The sequence below is a fragment of the Amphiprion ocellaris genome, chromosome 13 (assembly GCF_022539595.1).
Source record: "Amphiprion ocellaris isolate individual 3 ecotype Okinawa chromosome 13, ASM2253959v1, whole genome shotgun sequence".
Lineage (NCBI taxonomy): Eukaryota > Metazoa > Chordata > Actinopteri > Pomacentridae > Amphiprion > Amphiprion ocellaris.
Window position 1 is genome coordinate 26,727,251 of NC_072778.1, and position 23,461 is coordinate 26,750,711.

At 37.5% G+C, this 23,461-nt stretch overlaps 2 protein-coding genes across 3 annotated transcripts in view; one reads left to right on the forward strand and one right to left on the reverse strand.

Annotated features, from left to right (window-relative positions):
* Positions 1 to 12,851, reverse strand: part of rint1 (RAD50 interactor 1) — a 28,084-nt gene extending 15,233 nt beyond the window's left edge. Inside the window, exons 1-9 of one of the 2 annotated variants that reach the window (XM_035940991.2) lie at positions 12,583 to 12,851; positions 9,604 to 9,729; positions 7,629 to 7,735; positions 6,189 to 6,362; positions 5,899 to 6,039; positions 4,636 to 4,825; positions 2,485 to 2,595; positions 1,731 to 1,956; positions 187 to 324 (exon numbers count right to left, since the gene is read on the reverse strand). In XM_035940991.2, the coding sequence (XP_035796884.1) occupies positions 187 to 324; positions 1,731 to 1,956; positions 2,485 to 2,595; positions 4,636 to 4,825; positions 5,899 to 6,039; positions 6,189 to 6,362; positions 7,629 to 7,735; positions 9,604 to 9,729; positions 12,583 to 12,819 (1,450 nt within the window). In that variant the 5' untranslated portion in view covers positions 12,820 to 12,851. Of the gene's footprint in view, positions 1 to 186; positions 325 to 1,730; positions 1,957 to 2,484; positions 2,596 to 4,635; positions 4,826 to 5,898; positions 6,040 to 6,188; positions 6,363 to 7,628; positions 7,745 to 9,603; positions 9,730 to 12,582 lie in introns of both variants that reach the window. The other variant, XM_023294330.3, reaches the window with a different exon arrangement.
* Positions 12,852 to 19,264: 6,413 nt separating this feature from the next.
* Positions 19,265 to 22,876, forward strand: prl2 (prolactin 2; the record flags this gene model as incomplete). The annotated part of the gene is given in 4 exon segments (XM_023293101.3): positions 19,265 to 19,498; positions 20,142 to 20,249; positions 20,597 to 20,776; positions 22,356 to 22,876. Coding segments are annotated over 4 exon segments (717 nt in total), but the record flags the coding sequence as incomplete, so codon positions are not given.
* Positions 22,877 to 23,461: the final 585 nt, after the last annotated feature.

A 23,461-nucleotide genomic window follows, 5' to 3' on the forward strand; every position in this document is an offset into this window, starting at 1 on the left:
ACCATGGCATGGTTTTTAATGCCAGTTGACTGGCTTTCATGTCAACTGGCATGTCAACTCAATAATAGCACAAATGCTGTTCTGACAATTTGGAGAGGAAAACAAAAACCAGAGGTATAACATTTATGTGTTCAACATGAAAAAGTGTACTGAAAAGCTTAGAATGACTGAAAGAAGTAGTCTTACCAGTGATGACCTGAAGCAGAGTCATGAATGTCTCAGCACAATCAGGAGCCTTCAGCTCATCCATATCACTGATATCTTTATACTGAGAGCTCCAGGCTCCCTCAGCTGACAGCATGGCATCCATTTTTTCCACTGCCACTAAACAGAAGAAAACACAATGTATTGAAAGATGCAATTCCACTGAAACTCAAACTTACTGAGCGTATGCAGATTGCATATCTGATGTGACTTGTGGTACATCTGTATGCAATTGGATACTGTGTGAAACTTAATTTTGGTGCTATTGCAGCGCTTTTTTTGCCTCAATATTGAGTTTTGTGGATACCAGTTATTGAGGCAGCAAGCTGTAGGAATACCAATCATTTGTATTCTACTGTTTAAACTCTAAACGTGTCCAAATAATGTATTTGTGTCCGAAAAATAATGAATTTATTATGAGTTGGCTATGGTATATCTGTAGCGAAAGTTAAACCTCTGGGTCTAGAATGTTAGGCCTTGCTTGTTAAATGGGTTGCCACCTTCTTATTTATCTGAGCTTTTAGCTGTCCATGCTCCAGTTTTATTGCTGAGGTCAGATGGTCCTTAAAGTTGCCAGATCCAGCCTCAGAAAAAGGGCTGACCGTGTCTTTTCTGTGGCTGCACCCAGTTTGTGGAACTGCTCCCCTGTTAATGAAATCATTATTTAAAAACTACATTTTGAGTTTTCTTGGATTATCTTTGTCTTACATTAAAATTAGTTTGATGACCTGAAACATCTTAGTGTGACAAGTATTCAAAAATAGAAGATATCTGCAAGGTTGCAAATACTTCTTCACGGTGCTGTATGCACGAAGCCCATCACCCTCACACCCATGCAGCATATATGAAAAATAACCGTCACCAATCAGGAGACAGCATAACACTGCACTATCCATCAAAGGACCTGCGTTACACACATTTTTATGACTGCTGCTAGGTGTGCATTGTATGGATGGATGGATGGATGGATGGATGGATGGATGGATGGATGGATGGATGATTTAGTTCCAGAATCAGGGGTGCAAAATATTGCTCCTGCCACTTCGCAACTCTGATACTCCAAGCTCAATCATTCATCTTTGGAAAGAACTGGCAAATTTTACCAGTTACTATTTGTCTACCATGTGTGTACAGAGTACTTTGTATGTAACACAAGTAAGCAAAGAATAAACATAACCAATTCTGTAACTGAATTACTAAAATTACAGCAAGAAGATGATTGGTTAGATTCTGTGTGTGTTGAGATTGCATTATCATCAGTAAAAGAAATTTACTGCGCCACTGTTGCACCAGGTACCAGAAGATAAAATGATCCTATTCATGTTACGACAGAAGGAGTGAAGCACTCTTTCCTTGATGTAGTAAGTATTAGTGTAGTTGGCACAGTAAAACTAACATGGGCTCATTGTAATACAAACATAATTGCAGTCAACTTAATAATAGCAAGCTAGCTGAATAATAATGAACTATGCCAACAGTACATACATTAACTGTGCAGCTAAGTATCCTCATACTCAACAACTCACTCTTCTTTTCCACAGTGAGCCATTTCTGAAGGACCGCATCCTCAAGCAGGAGGTGAAGCAGACCAGGCAGCACTGCTGGGTACAAATGGTTGCTTCGTAGCTCCTTCTCAAATTGAAGCACCTCCTCCACCAAGTGACAGAAGAGCACATCATCATACAACAGCCTGGAAGCATCGCTGGCCACCTTCTCCTGGACTAGAGACAACAAGCCACGACACAACTCCACCTACCCACAAACACAAAGCAGTAATTGGTGTTAGCTAAAAATCAGGTGACCACAGACACTTACCAGTTATATTTGTTGATAGCCCAGCAACATTTCTTGAGATACTATAGAAACTACACATCATAAACAGACTGAAATAAATACTATGCTGAGGAAGGTTTTGAGTTCTTGTTGAAATCTTAAATTAAAGCAACAGGTTTATCACTATTTCCAATAAAATTTTTATATTGTCATTTAATGACTTACTAATGAAATTGAGCGTCAGTGGTAAGAAAATTGTCTATTAACTGAAATGACCACTGAAGATGCAAAATAAACTTAAAGAGAATATTCATACAGGCAAGTAAAACTCTTAAGTAGTCTTGATTAGCACAGTGCACAAAGCATCACGCCTGTGGCTCATGTCCAAATACTTGTTCACAAGTATTCAATGGCCTTTTCAGCATGAAAAACAGAAGAATAGTTTGATCTGATAAAAACTGCATTTAAAAAAAGAATACTTCTTTGGATGAAAATGAAACAGCTTACCCTGGCACTGAAGCTCGCCTCCGCTCGGTCCAAGATAGGTTGGATCTTTTCTTCCATGAAAGCTGAATTGTTCCCCATCCACATGAGAACCTGCGTGAGGTACCACTCGGGCTGAAAAATGCACAGATAGAGGATGATTATGAAGTTAAAAAGACAAGTCTTTGACAGATGACAATTTTGTACTTGTGAAACTAATCTTTCTCTGGAAAAATTATAGATATTAAACAACATCAACAAATTAGAGCTTGCTGCACAACTTGCCAATATTTTCAGAGTTAAAAGTAAGGTTTTGCTAACTATGTACTATAGGACAGTAGTGTTTAGAGCCGTTTTGAACAGCCACTTAAAAAAGGGGAAAGACATCATTTCACTTCAGGGAGCTAACCCAACACATTTTCAAAAAGTCTATCCTTGAGGATATTCAATTAAATGTTAAATTTGGTTATACACATGGAAACTGAATTGTGTAAAGAATGGAAAATTATGAACAGATCAGCTCTGAGTGCTGACTTACTAGTGGAAGTGGGGGTGAATGGTGAATTAGTTTTTCCAGAAAGATACAGACATTGAAAATATGTCCTGAGGTGATTTCCAAACCATTTAACAATCAAGTTTACTGCCAGCAGTAGTGAGTGATCCTAAGATTAGCAGCCCAATAATAGTATCTGAAGTCTGGTAACACTAAACCTCCATCCAGTTTAGGCCTCTGTAGAAGCTGTTTTCACATTCTCTGAGTTTTGTTTTACCCACAGATAGAAGCATGCTGTCAATCTTTTTTAAAATTGCAATAAGAAGAAAAATAGGTAAGCACTGAAAGAGATATACATTTTTCGGCAAGGTACTCATCTTAATTGAGCTAATTCTCGCAGCTAAAGAGAGATGTAGCAAGGACCAGTGTTCCAAATCATCCTTAGTGTGAGTTAAGAGGAGGACAAACTTGGTTTGGAAAAGGTTTTCGAATTTCTTAGTAACATGTATAAGTTAAACTACTATCAGTGGGTTTAAATGGTAAGATGTATAAGGGGAATCTTTTTGCATCCTGGTTAAGTTAAGAGATTGACCGCAGAGTGAAGGCAAAAGGGCCAACAAATACTCAGCATCTCTGGAAACTCCTTCAAGACTGTTGGAAAACCATTTCAGTTTCTACCTCATGAAGCTCATCCACAGAATCCAAGAGTGTACAAAGCAGTAATCAAAGCAAAAAATCTAAAATATAAAACATGTTTTGAATTATTTCACTTTTTTTGTTTCCTACATAAATCCATGTGTTCATTCATAGTTTTGATGCGTTCAGTGAGATTCTACAATGTAAATAGTCATGAAAATAAAGGAAAACCATTACATGAGAACATGTGTCCAAACTTTTGACTGGTAGTGTAGTTTAGTTTAGGAGTATCATAAATTTGAAAATCAGTTATATTATAAATGTTTCGAAAAACCATCCATCATAATGAATAAGTCCTGAATTATATTTTCCCCCTTTATTCCATCCTTCTCTTTTATCTGATATTCTTAGGTGAAAATGGAAACCCATGCTCACAATATGTTACAGTGCTAGCTGGTGACATAGACCCCAATAACCGCTATAGTGTGGGACCACTAGTAACAACTTTATTTCATTTGTTTTGAGATGAATACAAAATCTTTTGTTATAATGATACCACCTTAGCAATTGTGAATGAAAAGCTGATTCTCAGAATAACTTAGCATTTGCTATGCTCTATTGCTGTAACAAACAGCAACAAGACAGTTTGCATGGACACTATACGCTTGCGCAAAACCTGATGTGACAATGTTTTCAAGAGCTTCTTGTAACATTGCATAACGCTTGGTTTTCTCAGTCTTCAAGTGCTCCTTGACAGTCAGCAGGATTTGTGTCCTTATGATTTGGATGGGGAGATTTGCAGGGATTTTGTCTGGTTGCTACTTGGTACTTTGTAGTCCTACTTATCTAAGAAAGGTACGATGCCATTATGTGTTTTCCATGGAACTGAAATAGCATTTAAAACAGTTATCATTAAAAGAATTAGAGTATCAAAGTATCCGATGAATTACAGCTGCAATTTCTACGTCAATGTTACTGGTTCCTGTGTCTGACATTTATGACTGTACGCACACTTAGGTGTGATGGGTGCTCTGTGTGTGACAGACCTTGCTGAGGGAATTTGTCTGTCGATTTCCATAGAAGTGGTATTTGAACCTCCTCCTGAGTGGCAGCAGCATGATCTGGATGGGCAGGCAGAGGGGAGGAGCTTGCAACAGACATGTGGCTGAAGACACAAGCTGGGTTGAGGGTAGACCTTGACATGAGGCCAAAGCCCTCTGTGATATGATGTCATCACTGCCAGGGAAAGTTAAAGAAACAAGCACATACAGTGTTTCAAAGCCAGCGAGTCCTTAGTTGCAATCCTGCTGGAAGCCTTAATCATGTAATTTTGAGGACCATGAAAATCTGTGTAAAATGATACCAATCATTCAACATTAGGGCAATTAGTTAGGCAGCAGGGACATGCATTTATTTAGCACACATCAAACACAGAGCACATAAATGCCAACTGAAAATATCAGTACACAGTAAAAACAAAAAATGAACTGTTAAAAAAACTGAGAAAATAATCTAAAGAAGAAAATAATGGCCTTTTCTTTCCAGAGTTTAGGAGGGAGATGGCATTGGATATAAAGGAGTGTTCTTTGCAATCTCTCTGCAATTATTGGGTACACCAGTATACACTGTCTTCTTAATGTGTGCCCATAAATTGTCCTTTATAATGATTTGGTAATCTTATGGACTGGCAAATGTGGCTTACTATTTTATTCTTTCTTAAGTTATTTTTTGACCATTTTTGGCTTTTATTTGACAGGATAAGTTGACAGGCAGATAGGAAGTAGGAGAACAGAATGGGGGAAGACCTGCAGCAAAGAGCCATGAGCTGGAATCGAACCCAGCCCCGGTTCATGGGTCGCCCGCTCAACCAGTTGAGCTATCTGGACGCCCTACTATTTCAGTCTTGTTTTTCAGCCTAATAAGGGCTTCTTCGACTCCTGGTTGGACAACTCTAATACTCATGCTGAATAATTACAATAAGCTTAGAAGCTTACACCTGCACTAATGACACAATTAAGCACACCAAAATGACTACAAACACTTGCGTAACCTAATTATGGTTCCTTGAAATTAAGGTACAAAGTGTAATAAAATATGAATTTTTGATTACAAACTAAAAACGATGGAGAACATGGCAAACAGGTTTCTTAAATTACCCCCATGGGACAAATAAAGTTTTTGTTTGTAACTGAATTGACTGCATCTTTGTCACAAACATTGTGGCGAGTACTATAAGTTTATATTAAAATAATTTGTAGAATACATTGCTTCTGTTTGTAGCTTCTGTGCACCTTTAGATGGAAGGATACGAGGTCTGCAAGGCAAGCAGCTGTGTGACAAGCAGCTCCAGTTGGCTGCTGATCTCCTGATAATTGGCAGCTGGTATCGGTGACTGAGTAGGAGGGGAGATGATCGGCCAATGAAGTTGCGCCAATATTTTCTCAAAATCACTATGAAAGAATTCAAGAAAATGATAATTTAGCCCACTTAGTGAGTGTAGTGTGACGATGCGTTATGCATCTTGCATTTCTGAACTATACCACATTTAGACACAAAGTGACATAAAAGGACTGCGAGGGGGAAATGATGGGAGACATACCTGGCCAGTCGATCCTTGATGATCTTATGCCAGAAGCAAAGTGTTTCTCGGAGGAAGTTTTGGAGGTGGGAACATCCGGACTGGTTTAGTCCACAGTCCAGCACTGCCATGCTGTCTACTGCCTTTATGGCTTCCTGGATACTGCTGGTCATTAGACACTGCTGGACTGCAGCACTGCAAAAAAACATTTCTTTGCACATTACTGCTTCTGTCATGGGTGCAATACTGGTGGCAAAATAGTTTTGCTTGTGTGAGGAAAAAAAGCCTCTCACACACAAGTTGTTGACAGAACTAACTCTGCTGCTTCTCTGTTCTGAGAAACTTTGATTCATGTTTTCATGTATTCCTCATTCTTCTTTTCAACTAACTTAAATCAAGTTGTAAGTCTGTCATTGGAGACCAGCTTAGGGAACTAAGTTAACAATACTAGGCAAAGCCTTGTACAAAGCATTATAGTGGGTATCTTCAATCCTGTTCACACCTGGCATTATCATTCATCTTGAGTGATCCGATGGAGAGGACAGCTCTAAGCACAGGCGTGAAGGTGCTCAGGACTGCTTGAGATCCAATCACTCAAATTACATTCAGAGTTGGTCTGGGCTACGTATGTCCAAGTTTCTTTAGTCATGTGTACGCAAATCAGTCCTGGGCCACATTGTAGGACCTCCTACACAACTGACGTGGCTTCGGCCAGTAAAAAACAACAATGCATTTCGCAGAGCCCTGCATCAGGTCAGGTACCAGTGGCTATTGATAGTCATTCAATTTGTAGAAGGCTGAAGTGTGAAGTGACTTGAGGTGTGAAGCGTAAGTGTTGAATCGTGTGTCAGATGTGCATTTGCTAACTGGATCCATGCAGGGCTCTGCCATTTGGTCTTTCAAACAGAAATGATGTGTTTATTTGCATCTTCAGCACGGAAGTGAGAACCAATCACAGTCATTTGTAATGCATGACACACATTGTATTGTATGGTGGGAACTGACATATTGGAAGCTGTCTGCTTATAATTGGATCATCCAAGACACATGTTAATACCAGGTATGAATACAGCCATCAGCTCTTTTTGACTGCCTTAGTGCTGCAGAAATTGAGTACTCAATGTTGATTCACATTTTGTTTGTAACAGGATTCCATTAAAACTGCCACCAAGTCTGATGTATAAGCTTCATCACCTTCCCCATGATTGTAAGTGTATTCATTCTAAAAATAATTACAGTATACAGTCCTGTGTGTCAAAGTTCAGCATAGTGGTAGATCTGATTATTACCTGTGTCTATCCAAATTTAAAACTTAAATTAATGGCTCAGGCTACTAATTCAAAATACTCTAAGCTGTGCTTTGCTTTCAGGTGGCTTCTTTTAATTACACTGTTATGTCTACCTCCTCCTCCATGTTTGTTCACACACATCTCCCCATCTCTTTATTTCTGTTTACGGTACCTGAGTTCCTCTATATGTTGAAGGCACCGCAGATATTTCATGTGTCTCTCTATAGTGTCGACTTGGTTACATGTCTGGCGAAGATTATCCATCCAAGGCTGAGCCACCTGTCGGTGCTAGGAAATGGAAAAATTAATCAAGAGAAACAATATATCACTCAGAAAAGCGCTACAAAAAGAACTTTATAGTGTCTGTGAGAAATAGAATCTGGAATGTTACTTGCATTACAGTTAAGATCAGTAATGATTCTTAATGCTTACAGAATTTTTTGCATCTCATATGTAAGATACCCATAGTCTCCATGGCAACAATGTTGGAAAGCAGCAGTGAACTGTAAACAAATATTTAGCATTGGAAGTTGTGTACATTGCTGAATGACCATATATAACCTTTTTGTTTCTTGTGACCAACGCCACAAATGGAGAAAAAACATTTTTTACAAAGCATTTTTTAAATAAAAGGCTAACACATTACAAAAACACTGTTGTTACAATAGATAATAATGAATTCACCGCATTTTTTTGTTTAACCCTCATCAGTACATCTGGGGTCCATGTGGACCCCAGGGGTATAAAATTTGTCATATTTTTTTATTTGTAAGTTGGATTTTTCAGTCCCTTTAGGTAGCTGTCACCCACATAGTTGCCATCTCATACACTAAAGCTTATTTGATTCCAACCAGGTTTGTGGTGTATATATAGAAAAATTTTTTGGGGTACATGGGGACCCCAGCTGAACTGTGCATCTTTTATTTATGTATATTTGTGTTTTGCTGCTTTTGTGATGACTGTTACAGTTGCATTGTGTTTCATTTCAATTCAGGAGTTCTTACACTAATATTGTAAGCAATACCTGTCAGTAATCATCAATAATAATTTCATTGTTTCTTTCATATTTGTATCTATAGACGACACACGTTTTAAGAAAATATATATTGAGAGGATATGGAAAGGTACAGAAATGTGAAACAGATGAAATACTACTGGGGTCCAGCTGGACTCCAAGTGTACAGATGAAGTAGGTTTTGCCACGTGTACTGATGAGCGCTAACAAGCTTTAGTTCTTTAGAAATTAGACCTCAATTTTTAATCAAATGACAGTGCCATATTAACAAGGCAGATAAAAACTTAAATTTAAATGAGGACTAACTCTAAGCAAATTGCAGCATTTTTGTCATTAGGATTTTAGTGAACTCACATTTGAGCATTCCAGGTTGGAAGGTATCTGTTACAACAATCTCAATACATCTCATCTGGAAGCATGATGTAAAATACTATGTAAAATTGTCAGCACACCTATACAGTGAACAGCATGCAAGGTTGTTGGATTATGTTCATTTTGTCGTTTCTTATTATAGATTAGTGTTACTTTTAAACCAGCAATTTAATAAGGAAAGTATGGTTTACCTTGCTGACATGTTTCGACTGCATCTGACGTGTGATGGCGTGTCCTTTTTATCATGTCAGCAAGGTAAAACCGTACTTTCCTTATTGGGTTGTCGGTTTAAAAGCAACGCTATTCTAGCATGTAAGCTGCTGCCACGCTTGTAAAAGCAGACATGTAAACCAGCCCTGTAGGCTTCACAGCACATATTTAGTCAAATTATTGATCTGCTACTCTGTTTACGTAACTTCGATTTGTTAATTTTACACTGCATTATGAACAGTTATTGTAAATACCTCTAAATGGGTATTATAGTGTGGTGGACACTTATGTCCAACATCTGTTTCTGAGGTCAACTCAAGCCCAAGTGTTGCACTGCTGTGCCTGTAAGATTGATCACTAATTTTGCCTATTTGAGATTTTAGATGTTTCTCACATTCTGAAATATATAAATAAATGTGTCACGGAAAAATTTGTTTGGACTCAGAATGATGTGCTGAATTAAGTTAACTATATCTGTCCTTGGGTACTGGCAGTTACCTACAAGGACTGCACTGACCCCAGTATTTAGCATGATTAATGGTAGCTCTACCTGATGTAGCATGTTGAAAATAAGTTGCTCTCTCTGCAGCAGGTCCTCCAGGGAAGATCTGCAACCCTCTGCAGCAGACAGTGCTTCAGAAACTTTAGGAGGCACAGAACTGGATACAGTCAAAACCTGGATGACACAAATAAATGTTATTTATTGATGATTTTACTGTTAGTGGAAGCAACGGGGGAGGTACAGCAATATAAAGGAGTGATCTGTATGCTTACATTTGCATCAAATCTCACTGGACAACATTTTGCCTTTCACAGGGCAACTATCCTAAACATATAGCCAAAGCAAACAAGGAGCTTTTCAGGGTAAAGACATGAAATATCCTTGACTGATGCACTAGCTAGTACTGTTGCCTCCTAGGTTTGAATCTTGGCCTGGGGTCTGTGCTTGGTTGGTCTATCTCTCTGTGTTGCTCTGTGATAGACTTGCAACTGTAACTCTCACCTTTTCTAAGAAATGAGAAGATGCAAATCTGCTGAATAATGCATCCACACTGCAACATTTTTTCTGAGATCAATAACCCAAATGACTTGTCAGTACATACAGTGCTTAACTAATTTATTACACCACCTGTCATAAAAACATGAAAGAAGAAGAATTTGTTTGGGAAACAGTGAGTTAACTTTGACCACCACACAATTTCTAATCTACATGAACAATTTATAGTTAAACATGTATTCATTTTTTGTCACGTTACATCCAGTGTGAGTGTCACTGCTGCAGGATTTATGTTTTTTCATAAATCATACACAATATAGTTCACTTTGTAGTGGTTCCTAGATAGTGAGCAGATAGTAGGGAGTGAATGGATATTTCAGACACAGTCTGTGTCTTCTCCCCACTCCGTTCTCTTCCAATAAAAAGGCAGGGATCACCAACCACTGACTGACAGGTGACTGGCTGATTGATACCGGACTAAACGAGGACTCCAAACATGGCTGCCTCCATCAGCAATGTATAATGTTTAGCAGCTCTATCAGCAGGATATATGCAACAGCAGCTTCAAGGAAAATCCACACAGCTGTTACTAATGATATTAACAAAGCAAAGACAGGTTCTAACGTGTCCCAGATCACGATCCGTAAACCGTAGTGTTTTTAGTGGCTCCATATCTGTTGGGCTAAACTTCTAAATAAGAGTTTCTTCCCAGGTAACAGTGGTATAAGGATCTATAGCAGCCGCATGTTGCTTTTTTCTTTCAAAAGGAACAAAACTCTGACAAGGCTAAAGGAAGAAAGTTAACATATGTGTGTGGTTTTAGCTAAGTCCTTAGTTAGCTGTAAAAAAATGCTGCTTTTCCAAACAAACAGCCATCTCATGTCTTCACCCTTTGCTATACTGTCCAAACAAAATCTCTGTGAAGGAGCTCATCAAACAGTACTTTGTAAATCTTATATATAATTATAGCAGGACATACCAACTGGCAGCAGTGACATTGGCACACTCAAAAGTCTTCTGAAATGTTCTAGTTTGTTTTAAAGTTACTTACAACACTTTAACTATAAACAAAAACAAAGGAAGCTTTGGTGCCATTCCACACAAGTAATTGTAGCCATAGTCTGCAACTGGGACTATAATTACACCTTTTCCCATACACACAAAACACACACTCTGACTTCGACTGTATAGAAAAGTGGATGTAGCCTTTAGTCCCGAAAGTGAAGGAAAGTTGGAAATAGGTTCTAATGACAGGTGCATTCAACTCATCTGGTTGCAAAAATATGTTCAACTGTCTAGTAGTCTAGGAGAATACTACTCGGACTACTACTTGGATTTTTTTTCCAAAATAAGTGTTGCTTTTCTTCTAGAGTGAAACTGAAAATGGTGGAGTCAACTTTTCTTCCAATTATTGATTATGGTGATGTGTTATATATGAATGTCTCCGCTCAGTGCCTCCACGTCCTGGATAGTGTGTATCATGGTGCTTTGAGATTTATTACAAACTGTGGAGCTTCAACGCATCACTGTGTCTTGTAGTCTAAATTAAATTTGCCGTCTTTACAAGTCCGCAGCCTCAAACACTGGTATGTCTTGATTTATAAGGCTATTCTTCAGATGATCGCATCTTATTTATCCTCTCTTTTAATCAGGAATAATAGGGCCTACAGCCTCTGCTCGCAGGACTTTCTGCATTTCACTGTTCCTAAGATCAGAACGGAAATGGGGAAGAATGCTTTTAGATTTGCTGCTCCAACTACATGGACGATTTTGCGGTCAGAGCTCAAACTCCAAAGTCTGGATTCTCTGAATGCATTTAAGGCTATGATCAATCCAATCATATGCAGGCTTTTGGAGTGCAAACGTTTTAATTGAGAGCAAATGTTTTATTTTAATTAATCTTGTAATATTAATTATTTGTATTTTTAAGTCTATGTTTAAATGTGATTGTGTGTTAAAACTGTTGTTTTCAACCGCATGTACTGCCATTCTTGGCCAGGTCTCTCTTGTAAAAGAGATCTTGGATCTCAATGGGACAAACCTGGTTACATAAAGGTAATAATAATAATAATAATAATAATAATAATAAAAATAATAAATCTCATTTAACAGAGCGTGGTGACCATTTAGTAAATTTGGAGGAAAATAGACGGTGAGGTAGCTTTAGGGCATGGCTAATATGTGATTGACTAGCCTCTACCGTATGGCTGAACCCAGTGTGCTCGAGTTCTCAGCCAGATCCGCCCCTCGCTAATCCCGTCCGGGTTCAAATGACCAAAATGATAACGGCTACGTTCCCAACTCGAGGCTTCAAAATAATAGTCTACAGATCATCTGGAAGGTACATATAGTCTATAGAGAAAGCACTGTGAGACAGTTAGCCCAATTACAGAGACGTTATTAGATGTATACAATGAGCAAAACTATCTCCTTTAAATTGAGGTCCCACGAAGTATTAGTAAATCTAGGAGGTGATAAGAGGGATGTCTGACTTTATATACGTTCAAACAAACGTCAAAGCTGTTGGTTCACCTGCTCTTCCAGTGCGCTGTTCTCCGCTGTCAGGTTTTCCAGCAGGTCCCCAACATTCGTCAGGAATTGCGTTTCGCTGCCAACTTGTTTGTCCAGAAAATTCACTACATAGTCTTGTAGTTCCTCCGAATCTGCTGAGAAAGATTCCGTACTTTGTCTGGTTGAGTAAGCAGGTTTTACAAAGTAATCTGTCACTTCCATGGTGTTCTCTGGCGGTGCTGTTATGGGTGCAGCCATTTTCCTTCTCCACTGTTGTCACTCACTGCTAGGAGGAGGCGCTCGTTTCTAGTACCCACGCAGCCCGGTCACCGCCTCCTGGAGTGCTTACGCAGCACTGTATGCCCATATTCTTTTATTAAGTCCTTGTCCACTTGTGATTTAAAAAAAAATTATTTGATACACGTGTCAACCTTGCTGTTTAGTAATTACTGCTCCACCTTTGTTCCACCAGCATAGTTTACGGGGTACGCGGGTCTTAAAAACATGGCCATCTTTGCCTTACTATGGCCACGTCGGCACCGAAGAATCAGTCCATAAGTCATGCAAGTCTGTACTTGCGTACTTGGCAAGTACAGACTCGGAAGTAGGGACTCCTGAGAACGGGAGAACGTATCGTTAATGTGCAATCAGAACACCGGCGTCCTTGATCACGTCACCACCTCGACTCATCTACTCCGATTATTTTTACCAGGGATGTCAAACATATAAGTATGGAGTCACAGGAGTGCCACAATAAAATCTAGATAAATAAATAAGGAAATAAATGTGTAAATATGAAGAGAAATAAATAAATAAGGAAATAAATGTGTAAATATAAAGAGAAATAAATAAATAAGGAAATAAGTGTGTAAATATAAAGACAAATAAATAAAGAAAGAAAGAAGGAAATAAATGCATAAATATAAAGAGAAATAAATAAAAGGATAAATAAATAAATCCGTTAAAAATAAGGAAATAAATGTGTAAATATGTGTAATTACACATTTATTTTCTTATTTACTTATTTCACTTTATATTTACACATTTATTTATTTGTTATGTATTTATTTTTTCATTTTTTGTTTCTCTTTATATTTGCACATTTCTTTCCTTATTATTTATATGTATTTTATTGTGACACTCCTGTGACTCCATAAATATGGAGTCACAGGAGTGCCACAATAAAATATAAATAAATAAATAAATAAATAAATAAATGTGTAAATACAAAGAGAAATAAATGAATAAATAAATAAATAAATAACGAAATAAATGTGTAAATATAAATATAAATAAATAAATAAATAGGGAAATACCAAGAGAAATAAATAAATAAATAAATAGGGAAATAAATAGGGAAATACTAAGAGAAATAAATAAATAAATAAATAGGGAAATAAATGTGTAAATACAAAGAGAAATAAATAAATAAATACATAAGGAAATAAATGTGTAAATATAAAGAGAAATAAATAAATAAATAAATCCCGTCCATAAATTGAGGTGGTCTAAACTACGATATTAGAAATACAAAACATTTAAACATTAGAAGCAGAGCAATGCAATAGTATTGTCTATTACCAGTAAATATCATGCATCATTATGCTCTAAACTGCAAAAGCTACCTTTTTGAAACAAACTGAGCAAAAACAGCTGCTAAGTAATTCCTTTCAAGAGAAAGGTGAGCACATCTAAAACAGTTTAAAATGGTTTAAGTTAACTGTAGTTGTTAAGAGCCAGGAATCTAGTTTGGAGTATATTTGCATTGTATCCCTGAAAGCAAACAGTGCCGTAAAGCAATTAGCATCATAGCTCAGATGTAATATGACATAAAATCTATCAACATTACCGAGCTTTATATCAGAAACAGTCGCTACAAATGGAACAGCAGGTAGTCCTCATCTGTTACTGAGAATGTGAGACAAGGTGAGTTCATAAAGCACCTACTGAAAGTTGTACAGTCATTTGACACAGTCACATCACTAGCTTAAACACTGAGGCAAGTATAGGCCAAGTCAATGAAGAACTGAGGATGAATAAATTGAAGTAAAAAATATTATCTTGAAGTTAAGGAGCTGGACAAAATTGTCGTTACTCTTCTGTTAAAGAAGGAAAAACCCACAGTGTTCACTGAAGTAATTTGAAACTGAGAACAAAGAGACAAAGAAAAGGACACTTTACCTACATGGAGGAAGCTGGGTTAAGTTGTGGGGCTACTTTGCTGCATGTGGCACATAATCTTTGCAGGGGACAAGAAATATACATTTTTACAGCAAAATTCCTACAAAATTACACAGCATCATTATTTGCATTTTTATTGCACAGTTTGTAAGCAGGTGAGCTGAGCTACTGGGAGCTTGATTGTACAGTCTGACTGCAGCAGGAAGGAAGTTTGTTTTTTAAAATGATTCTGTTGAACCACAATTCAAAAGCAATGTCTAATTTTCATTAGTAAATTTTCAGTAATTTTTTGTTTATTATTACTTTTGTCAGTTTCAAGTTATTTCAGTGATCATTGTGGGTTTTTTTAAGTTAAAGTTCCATAAGTTAAAATGTGTTAAGATGCAATGTATTTTTTGTTTACATAGCTTCAAACTGTTTGGTACTTGTTTTCATATCTGACAGTGTGAATAAGGCAGCTGACAACAAGACAAAGACATAATGACAGCCTGGAAATATAGCTTCCAGGAGAAAACAGAACCTGTTTATTCCAATATGTTCATGCCAGTTTGTATTGGACAATGTTGGCAGCCTCCCGATAGACTGCAGACTGCACTATTTGAAACCAATATTCTTAAAAAGACCATACCCCCAAAGTCAACAAGAACACGTGGAACATAACTCACAGGCAGGATCTCAAACTGCTGAGGAAAGAACTGACAACAAGCAGGTGGCACTTTAGTAAAAGACACACTATCAATTGAAGAGAAGACACAGATACTGCCCTGTGGCACAAGAGAGAGGTAATTTCCAATAAAGCCCTTACAATGCAAAGGTAAATGTATTTATTTTATGGGAGGAGGTCTTTAAAAAGTCAATCCAATTTGTCTCTATCAACAGTCTCCATCATTGTGACAAAGGAATGTTACATTATCTACCAAAAACCATAAAACAAATGTGTACAATTAGTTATGGGCAGGTTGAAGTGGATAGCTATGGTACTACAGGAAATTAGTGCCATTGTTGTGCAAAATGTCCCTGGAAAGTGTTTTAATAAAATACACAACAACACCACAAACTCACACATTCTCATTTAATGCTTTTTATTTATTTGTATTATTTTTTAGATTGTAGATTAAAACTGAAGAACACTTTTTTGTTTACAACATAATTCCATATGCATTCTTTTATAGTTTTGATCTCTTCTGTATTAATCAGCAATGTATAAAATAACTAAATAAAAACCATTGAATGAGAAGGTGTGTCCAAATTTTTGACTGGTAGTGTACATTTTTTAGGGTCACAAATAAATCAGGCATACACTATGTCAGATGTATTTTGACAGTTAAATAAATCCCAACTTTACCGATGTATCAGGTGACAGTGCTGATTTTACCACGAAAGTTATCAATTGAATATATAGCTCTTAAAAAGATAAACCAAACCCCATACTACCACATATGGTAGCTTGAGTTGCTGGTCAGTCTTCATGATGAAAATTATTGTGCTGTAAATATGGAGTAAAAGGCCAAAGTCTGTGAGGGTGCTGGCCTGTGGCCATGTATGAATCTGATAGTCACCCTGTTACTCTGCAGGTCAGTCGTAAAATGACAGCACAAGAGTATCTGCCCAACAACACTACTTCTCCATGTATATGCAAGTGTGCTTGTAAACGTGCAGCTGTGTCACGTGGAGCCCCAGCGTCTGATCGTTGCTGAAACCTGCACAGAGTGAAACATACGCACATCCATGCCATCACAGAGAGCAGTGACACACCAAGGGAAATTAAGGAAGAAATGAATTAGAGAGACAAGACCGAAGAAAGATTTGTTGAGGCAAAGGAAAGCATACAAGGCATAGAACACAGAACATACTAAGGCTCCAGATCAATCTGGAAGCAAGGCTAATGGACCAGAAGGATGGATGTAGAAGTTAGATTCATTGTATCTGTAAAGGTGTCAAAGAAACTTATCTTCAATGATTTCCATTGTTAAATCATCACTGAAAGAGAGCCTGGTCCTTCTGTCGTCTTTAGATCCTGAAGATAGAATGGGAACACTGAGTCCCTGGATGTCTCAGAAGAGGTCTCAAATGTGAATGCAAAAGCAGGTTTGAAGCAAAAAGTGACCTTTATTCCTAGCCAATTCAAAAATAACTTAATTACCAAAGACAGATTTAAAAAAAAAAAAAAAAAAACAACTAAAATACAGGAAGCAGGTAAAGGCAAGAAGGCAAGAAAGTTCCAAAACTAAATGCAACAATCTGAGGAAGACGGGCAGAACTCAAGCAGGGGCAATAGTGTTAATTTAGGGCAGAGGAGGCAAAAACCTTACACTGGGTGGTAGTCTTATAAACTTGTTAAGCACTGTGTGTCAAGGTATTCAAATTTTACTACTAGAAAAATCTAACTATTTCAGCAGATATATTTGGTCATGGTGATGTCATTGTAATGACCAAATGCAGTGATAGTTTCCTAAAAAATTTTGCAAAATTGCATGAAAATTCTCCAAACAAAAGTTTATGCCAAAAAAGTGAGGTTCAAAATTGAAAAATGTGTCCATATTTTTTTTAAAAAAACTTTTTTTTTTGTTATATCTGGGGAACAATTTTGAAACGCCAATACTCTGTTCTGTTTAGCAATATTTTAGTTTTTATTATAAAGCTATTCATACCTGCTCAATCAGTTATGAAAGTTAAACAGAAATAATGTTCTTTTAATTTAGGGTCCAAGTATTTCATATTAAAAATATTCTTTAAGGGTTTTTTTTTTTTTGTATTTTTTGAATTGCAACTACATTGTTTAACTAAAACTTTACCTCCTCTAAGGACTAAAACTGATCACGTCCACTCAGAGTGGCCTCAGAGTGTGTTTCCTGCCACTGCCATTCATGCTCTAAGCCAGATGCTGTCATTCATGATCACACACACAGTGCATGGTCTGCTTTTACACAGTGTTCTGTGTATTTTTTTTTAAACCTAAATCTCCAACACATCTTATACTGAAAGTTTTGTTAAAACAAAAATCAAGTTCATCAAAGCTTTTCTAAAATCCCAGTTTTTGCTGCTGTGTCTATTACTGCAAGAAGTGCATGTACAGGGTGGGCCATAAGCTTCCATACATAGGAAAAATAAACATTTTATGTTGGACAACCATTTTTATTTATATAATGTGCTCTGTATGATTACCATTGTTTGAAAAAAAAAAAACATATTCATACGTGTTTCTCACTGTTGCTGAACTTGCATTAGCACAGTTGAAGTTCTGCTTGTAATGGTGTTGGTGATACATTCCTGGAGATGATTTATGTCTCATGTCTTCACCTGATACACCAAGGCCTTCAAGTGCCCCCAAAGATAGCGTCAAACGCATCTTCTAGGGTATCTGACACATAAAAAAAAGTACAATATGCATTTTCTATGTATGGAAACTCTGTCGTATTGTTAACAATATAGCTGCTACCAGTGATAGGCTACTGTCCCAATAGTAATGCACCAGCTTCTTCAATGAACATACACTGTCCTTGGAATTCATAACCTTTTACATTTTCTGTCATACTTCTATTAGCCAACTGATTATAGCTCACTAACAGGTGACAGGTTAATAGCCTATAATAGAGAGAAACTGATCGCGTCTACAAGTATCTGATGCTATTCTTCTGACTTGTTGAACATAATGTAATTTATTAACTGCTGCCGTTTGGTGTGATTCTGAGCTCGTATTTACCTCCTATCTTCTATGACCTTTTATTAAACTGTCTAAAATGTCTTGTCTGTATTACATACAAATATTAATAAAAGTACTGGAGCAACTCACCAACTGTCAGCTAGTGTAGCGTCAACTGCTACACAGCCAGAAGCTCCATGGGAATGACGTCGTAGTTTGATGATGTCATCACCCTTGCAGGACACTTAAGGTTACTTCATCATAATATTCTCTTTGACTCACCTGTGCACACTGACACACACACACACACACACACACACACACACACACACACACACACACACACACACACACACACACACACACACACACACACACACAGAGAGCAGCAGGGTAGGTAGAAGTGGCCAGTTTTACTTCTTGCCCCACCCTCTCTCTCTCTCCCTCCTTCTCCTTGATATCGAAGTGTAAAAGGGAAATTTTCAGTCAGCGACCCTCATTCAAAACTTCTGGGGTCTTTGAATAGAAACACTTCTACGCTCTCCACTGTAAGACAAGACAGGAACCCCACCGCATCTTGAAGGATGCCAGGAAACATCCGATCAGGCAGGTATTTAAGAGCTTTGCATGAAGGAACCAACAGGAAGGACTGTCATTCTGGACATATCTTACTGCTCTCTTCCTATTAACCCATCCATTTTCTCCAAACAACGACTCCATGTTAACATTGTGTCTTTTTTAAATTTAATTCTTGGTTTTTCATCCTGTTTATTTAAAAGCCCACACTTTCAGTGGGACTGTTTTTCAAAGACTCAGATATAATTCAGGTTGCAGACTTGTGAATTTTGGATTTTTTTCCCGTTCATCAATGTTTTGTTTTCATATTTATTTTCTTGATCTTCCGTTGGTCTTTGGTTCCTCCTAGTCTGTGCTGTGTGGGCGATGCTGGTCTGTCTGGTGTTCTGTGGCAAGCTGACCACTGTGGATGCAGCACCCCTCTGCACCAATGCCCAGGCTGGGTGCCACGTTCTCTCCCTGGCCAACCTGTTTGACCGGGTCATTCAGCACTCAGCCAGGATGCATGGCATTTCAAATGACCTCCACTCCGAGTTTGTAAGTCTCCTCATGCAAATTACCTGAAAATACTTTTCTAACAAATGAATTATCAATGAATAAGTTTGTTTGTTCAACTTGAAAGTGTTACTCTGACATTTCGTAGATGCTCCTTTAACATGATGTAACATTTTTATACATAGTGCTCAACCAGGAAACAGCATAAATACACTTAATTACCAGTTAATAGGTACACCCAGCAAAAACTAGTCAGTCTATTATAATAGTAAAATGCAATACTTCTGCTGCTCCGCTTTACCTTAATGATCAGTTAGTGATCAAATTTCTGAACTGGTATGATTATTTGGGAGGATGTTGTCTGTTTTCCTGTTAAACTTTACAGGATGTTTACATTATTTTACCTCTTATGTATCTACATGGGTTGGACAAAATAATGGAATGAATCAACACCTCATTAAATTCTCTCAAAGCTCTACCTTTGTTAGACTGACTTAGCTTGACTTAATGTACTTAATAAACAGGCAGTAAGGCACAACACACACACACACACGCACACACACACAAGCACGCACATAGATAACAGGCCATTCTACTATTTCATTCACCACTTCTGTACTCTAGCTACGGCTGACATTTAGATGACACCTGACCTCCGATATTTCATTCATGTTTCTCCTGTCAGGAGCTTTACTTCCTGCCCAGTAAGAATCAGATTGGCCGGGTCAGTCGCAACTGTCACACGTCATCCATCCTGACCCCAAATGGCAAAGAGAATGCTCAGAGAATGGCGGTGAATTAACCTTTCTAATAGTCATCTCCTTTTATTGGCATCAACTGTCCATATTTACAATAAGAATAGAGAATTCTCTCATCCTTTATATTTTCCTTCCTTTGTTTTCATGTACAAGTCACCATATGGATGTTGAAAACATTTTTAATTTCCCAAAGTTTCTATGTATCATCTACATTACTTAAATCTAATTTTTTCCTATTGTGTCCTTTCACTTTTATTTTCGCATCATTCTACTATTCCAAAAAACTATCAGTGGTATGAATGTAGACACACAACTGCAATGACTGAAGGACAGTCTGAACTGTGTTTTAAATGCATTATTTGTTCACCTGTTATCACTGCAGAGAGAAGAACTGACGGAGGTGATTCTAAAGCTCCTGGTGGCATGGAGAGATCCTTTGTGGCATTTCCACCAGAGCATGGCTCACCACCACGACTTTAATAACTTCAGCTCCAATAAATCTCTTGAAATGAGTGACATGGTGCATGAGCTACGCAAAGGTGTACAGAAAGTGGTTGAGAAGGTACTGTATGTCTATATTTCTCAGGTGATAGAGTGTGCTGTCCACTAATGTTAAGGTTAGCGGTTCAAAGTGTCCTTGGGTAAGACACTAAACCTCAAGTTGCTCATGGTGGCAGGCGGACATCTTACAAGGCAACTCTATTTTTTGAAACACCACATTCCAGTTGAGATAGAAGTAAGCTTAGTACAAATAAAAACATTAATTTCAACAGGAAAATTAGACTAGTCTGTGAAAGAACATTTGCATTGTTTTTTAAGTGAAGCCTAAATGTACATTTATTTTATATATTGTGTAATCAAAAAGCTTTCGTAGTGGTCCTCATTTTCACATCTCTACAGATACAATTTAAGTTCATGCTGTAATGGCCTCTGCCTCTGTTCAGCTGGGAATTTGTATGGGGGTGTATGAATGAGTAAATGACAGATTATAGAATAGTGTTACTTTTAAACCGACAACTAAACAAGGAAAGTATGATTTTACCTTGCTGACATGTTTCGACTGTATCTGCAGTCTTCTTCAGAGCGTCATCTGACGTGTGATGACAGATTCTGACAGATCTGTCAGATCGGCCACGTGATAAAAAGGTCACGTCATCATACATCAGATGACGCTCTGAAGAAGACTGCAGATACAGTCAAAATATGTCAGCAAGGTAAAATCATACTTTCCTTGTTTAGTTGTCAGTTTAAAAGTAACACTATTCTATAATAAGAAATGACAAAATGAACATAATCTAACTAAAGGACAGATTGTAAAGTACTTTGTAGTCGCAAAGCTCTGAATGTGTGATTGCATTCTACCTCAGTAAAATATAGTTTATTGTCAGGTCACATAATCAAAGTAAATGAAAAGGAAAAAGGTCCTTATGTCACACAATAAACCCCAGGTGCACTGTTCAGTCTCAGTTGACTTATTATTTGGCTCTAGCCATAATCTGCACAGAATAGACCACACTTACTGCCTAATTTCTTTGTTTTAGCAGAGAGCAACAGGTAACATTGAAAACTTAGTGAAGACTTATATACTATTATATACTAATTAAACCAAATGTTCAAAGCCATTGTCAACATGTCTTGAAATGGTATGACTTGCTATAAGCTGAAAAACTGTAAAATAAACTTAGTAACATGTATGTTTAGTTGACATCATTATTTCTATGACTGTGCTTTTGTTGTGTGCTCAAATTTTCTATTTTGTAGCAAGAGTTTTAAAATGTTGGGCTGACATACTGTTAACATTTGCTTGTAAGTACAGACCAGTCATTGAGACTTTCTTCTCCCTGTCTTCTGGGGTCATGGGATGTCTAGTATGAGTATTGTTAGTTTATATTTCTTGTGAAATGTATTGATTCTCTTTTGTAATTGCACATTTAAACCAGTGAAATACATATTAATTCAGTAAAAATCAAGACATAAAAGATTTCTATAAAGAATATCTGGTATTTAGACCTCATTTGAGTGAATGTACCTGTTCTTTTCCAGAATCTGTATATATTTAAAAACCATGACATGTCTTCTTTCAGAAAATGAGTAGTAGTGGTTGGAAGATGCCATGCTTATGTGTGTCCTTTTTGCTTTAGATGCAGATGTTGGGAATAATAAGTAACTCTGTCAGCAACCTGGCTTCTCCTGAGGCTTTGCTGGCATCTGACAGTGCTGAGTGGCGCCTCATGAAAGACTATGATCTTCTCTACTGCTTTCGCCGAGATTCTAACAAGGTCCAGAACTACCTGAAGATCCTTAAGTGTCGAATTGTTCCGGAGCATGGATGTTAAAGGCCGAACAACAATGGGGATTGTGCTCAATCTTCTGAAATATCAGCATTAGAATGGAAATGTGAACTACACAGATAAAGCTGTAGTTTTTGTTGTGTTTTCTATATACAGAGCATCAGATGTTACCTGACACACACATGTTCACTTCTATCATGACTGAAGTGCTATTGGAACCCAAAGACTCTGTCCATCCTGTCTGTAATTCCTGATATTATATAGTCCATCCTTAGGAAACATTAAATGAAGGCAGACAGGATGGATTTACAATAATACATGTCATGATACACTCCTTAAAAATGCATATCATGTTGAAATATAGTAATAATATATAAATATTTCAAGAAAAAATGTTTTTTCTGTCATTTCTACTGGGAAACACCTACAGGAAAAGAAACGGCTCCATGCAAAGCACTACATCTGTCACCCTCAAGCCAACAGAGAATCCTGACAATCCACATGATACCTTGTTCTCTGACGCCTAAAGTTCACCTAGGAAAGGATGATCTGTCCAAATAAAACATTCATACACCTTACATGCACTGAAAGTTACTGGTGGCCAGAGGTCAAAATCCCCAAACTCCTATAATGTAGTTGTCAGGAGCAACCATCTCCAACAACTCTTTTAATGTACACAGTCCAGATCATGAGTATGTAACATGGAACAATTTTTTAAAGGTGTAGCCACATTCTAGCAAAAATATTCACCTCTTCATTCCGTGCTCTTGATGCAATATGCTGATTGGCAATAGTTATGAAGAATGACATACCAGACCACTAAAGTGCAGCTTCAAAGATGCTTTTAGTTTGGTTTCAAAAAGTTTGGTGGTGGTGGAGCATGTGAAATGTGATTTGGTAGGTTGTTCCAGCAGCTTGGAGCAGAAAGGTACAACGCAGTTTTATCAGTAGACCTG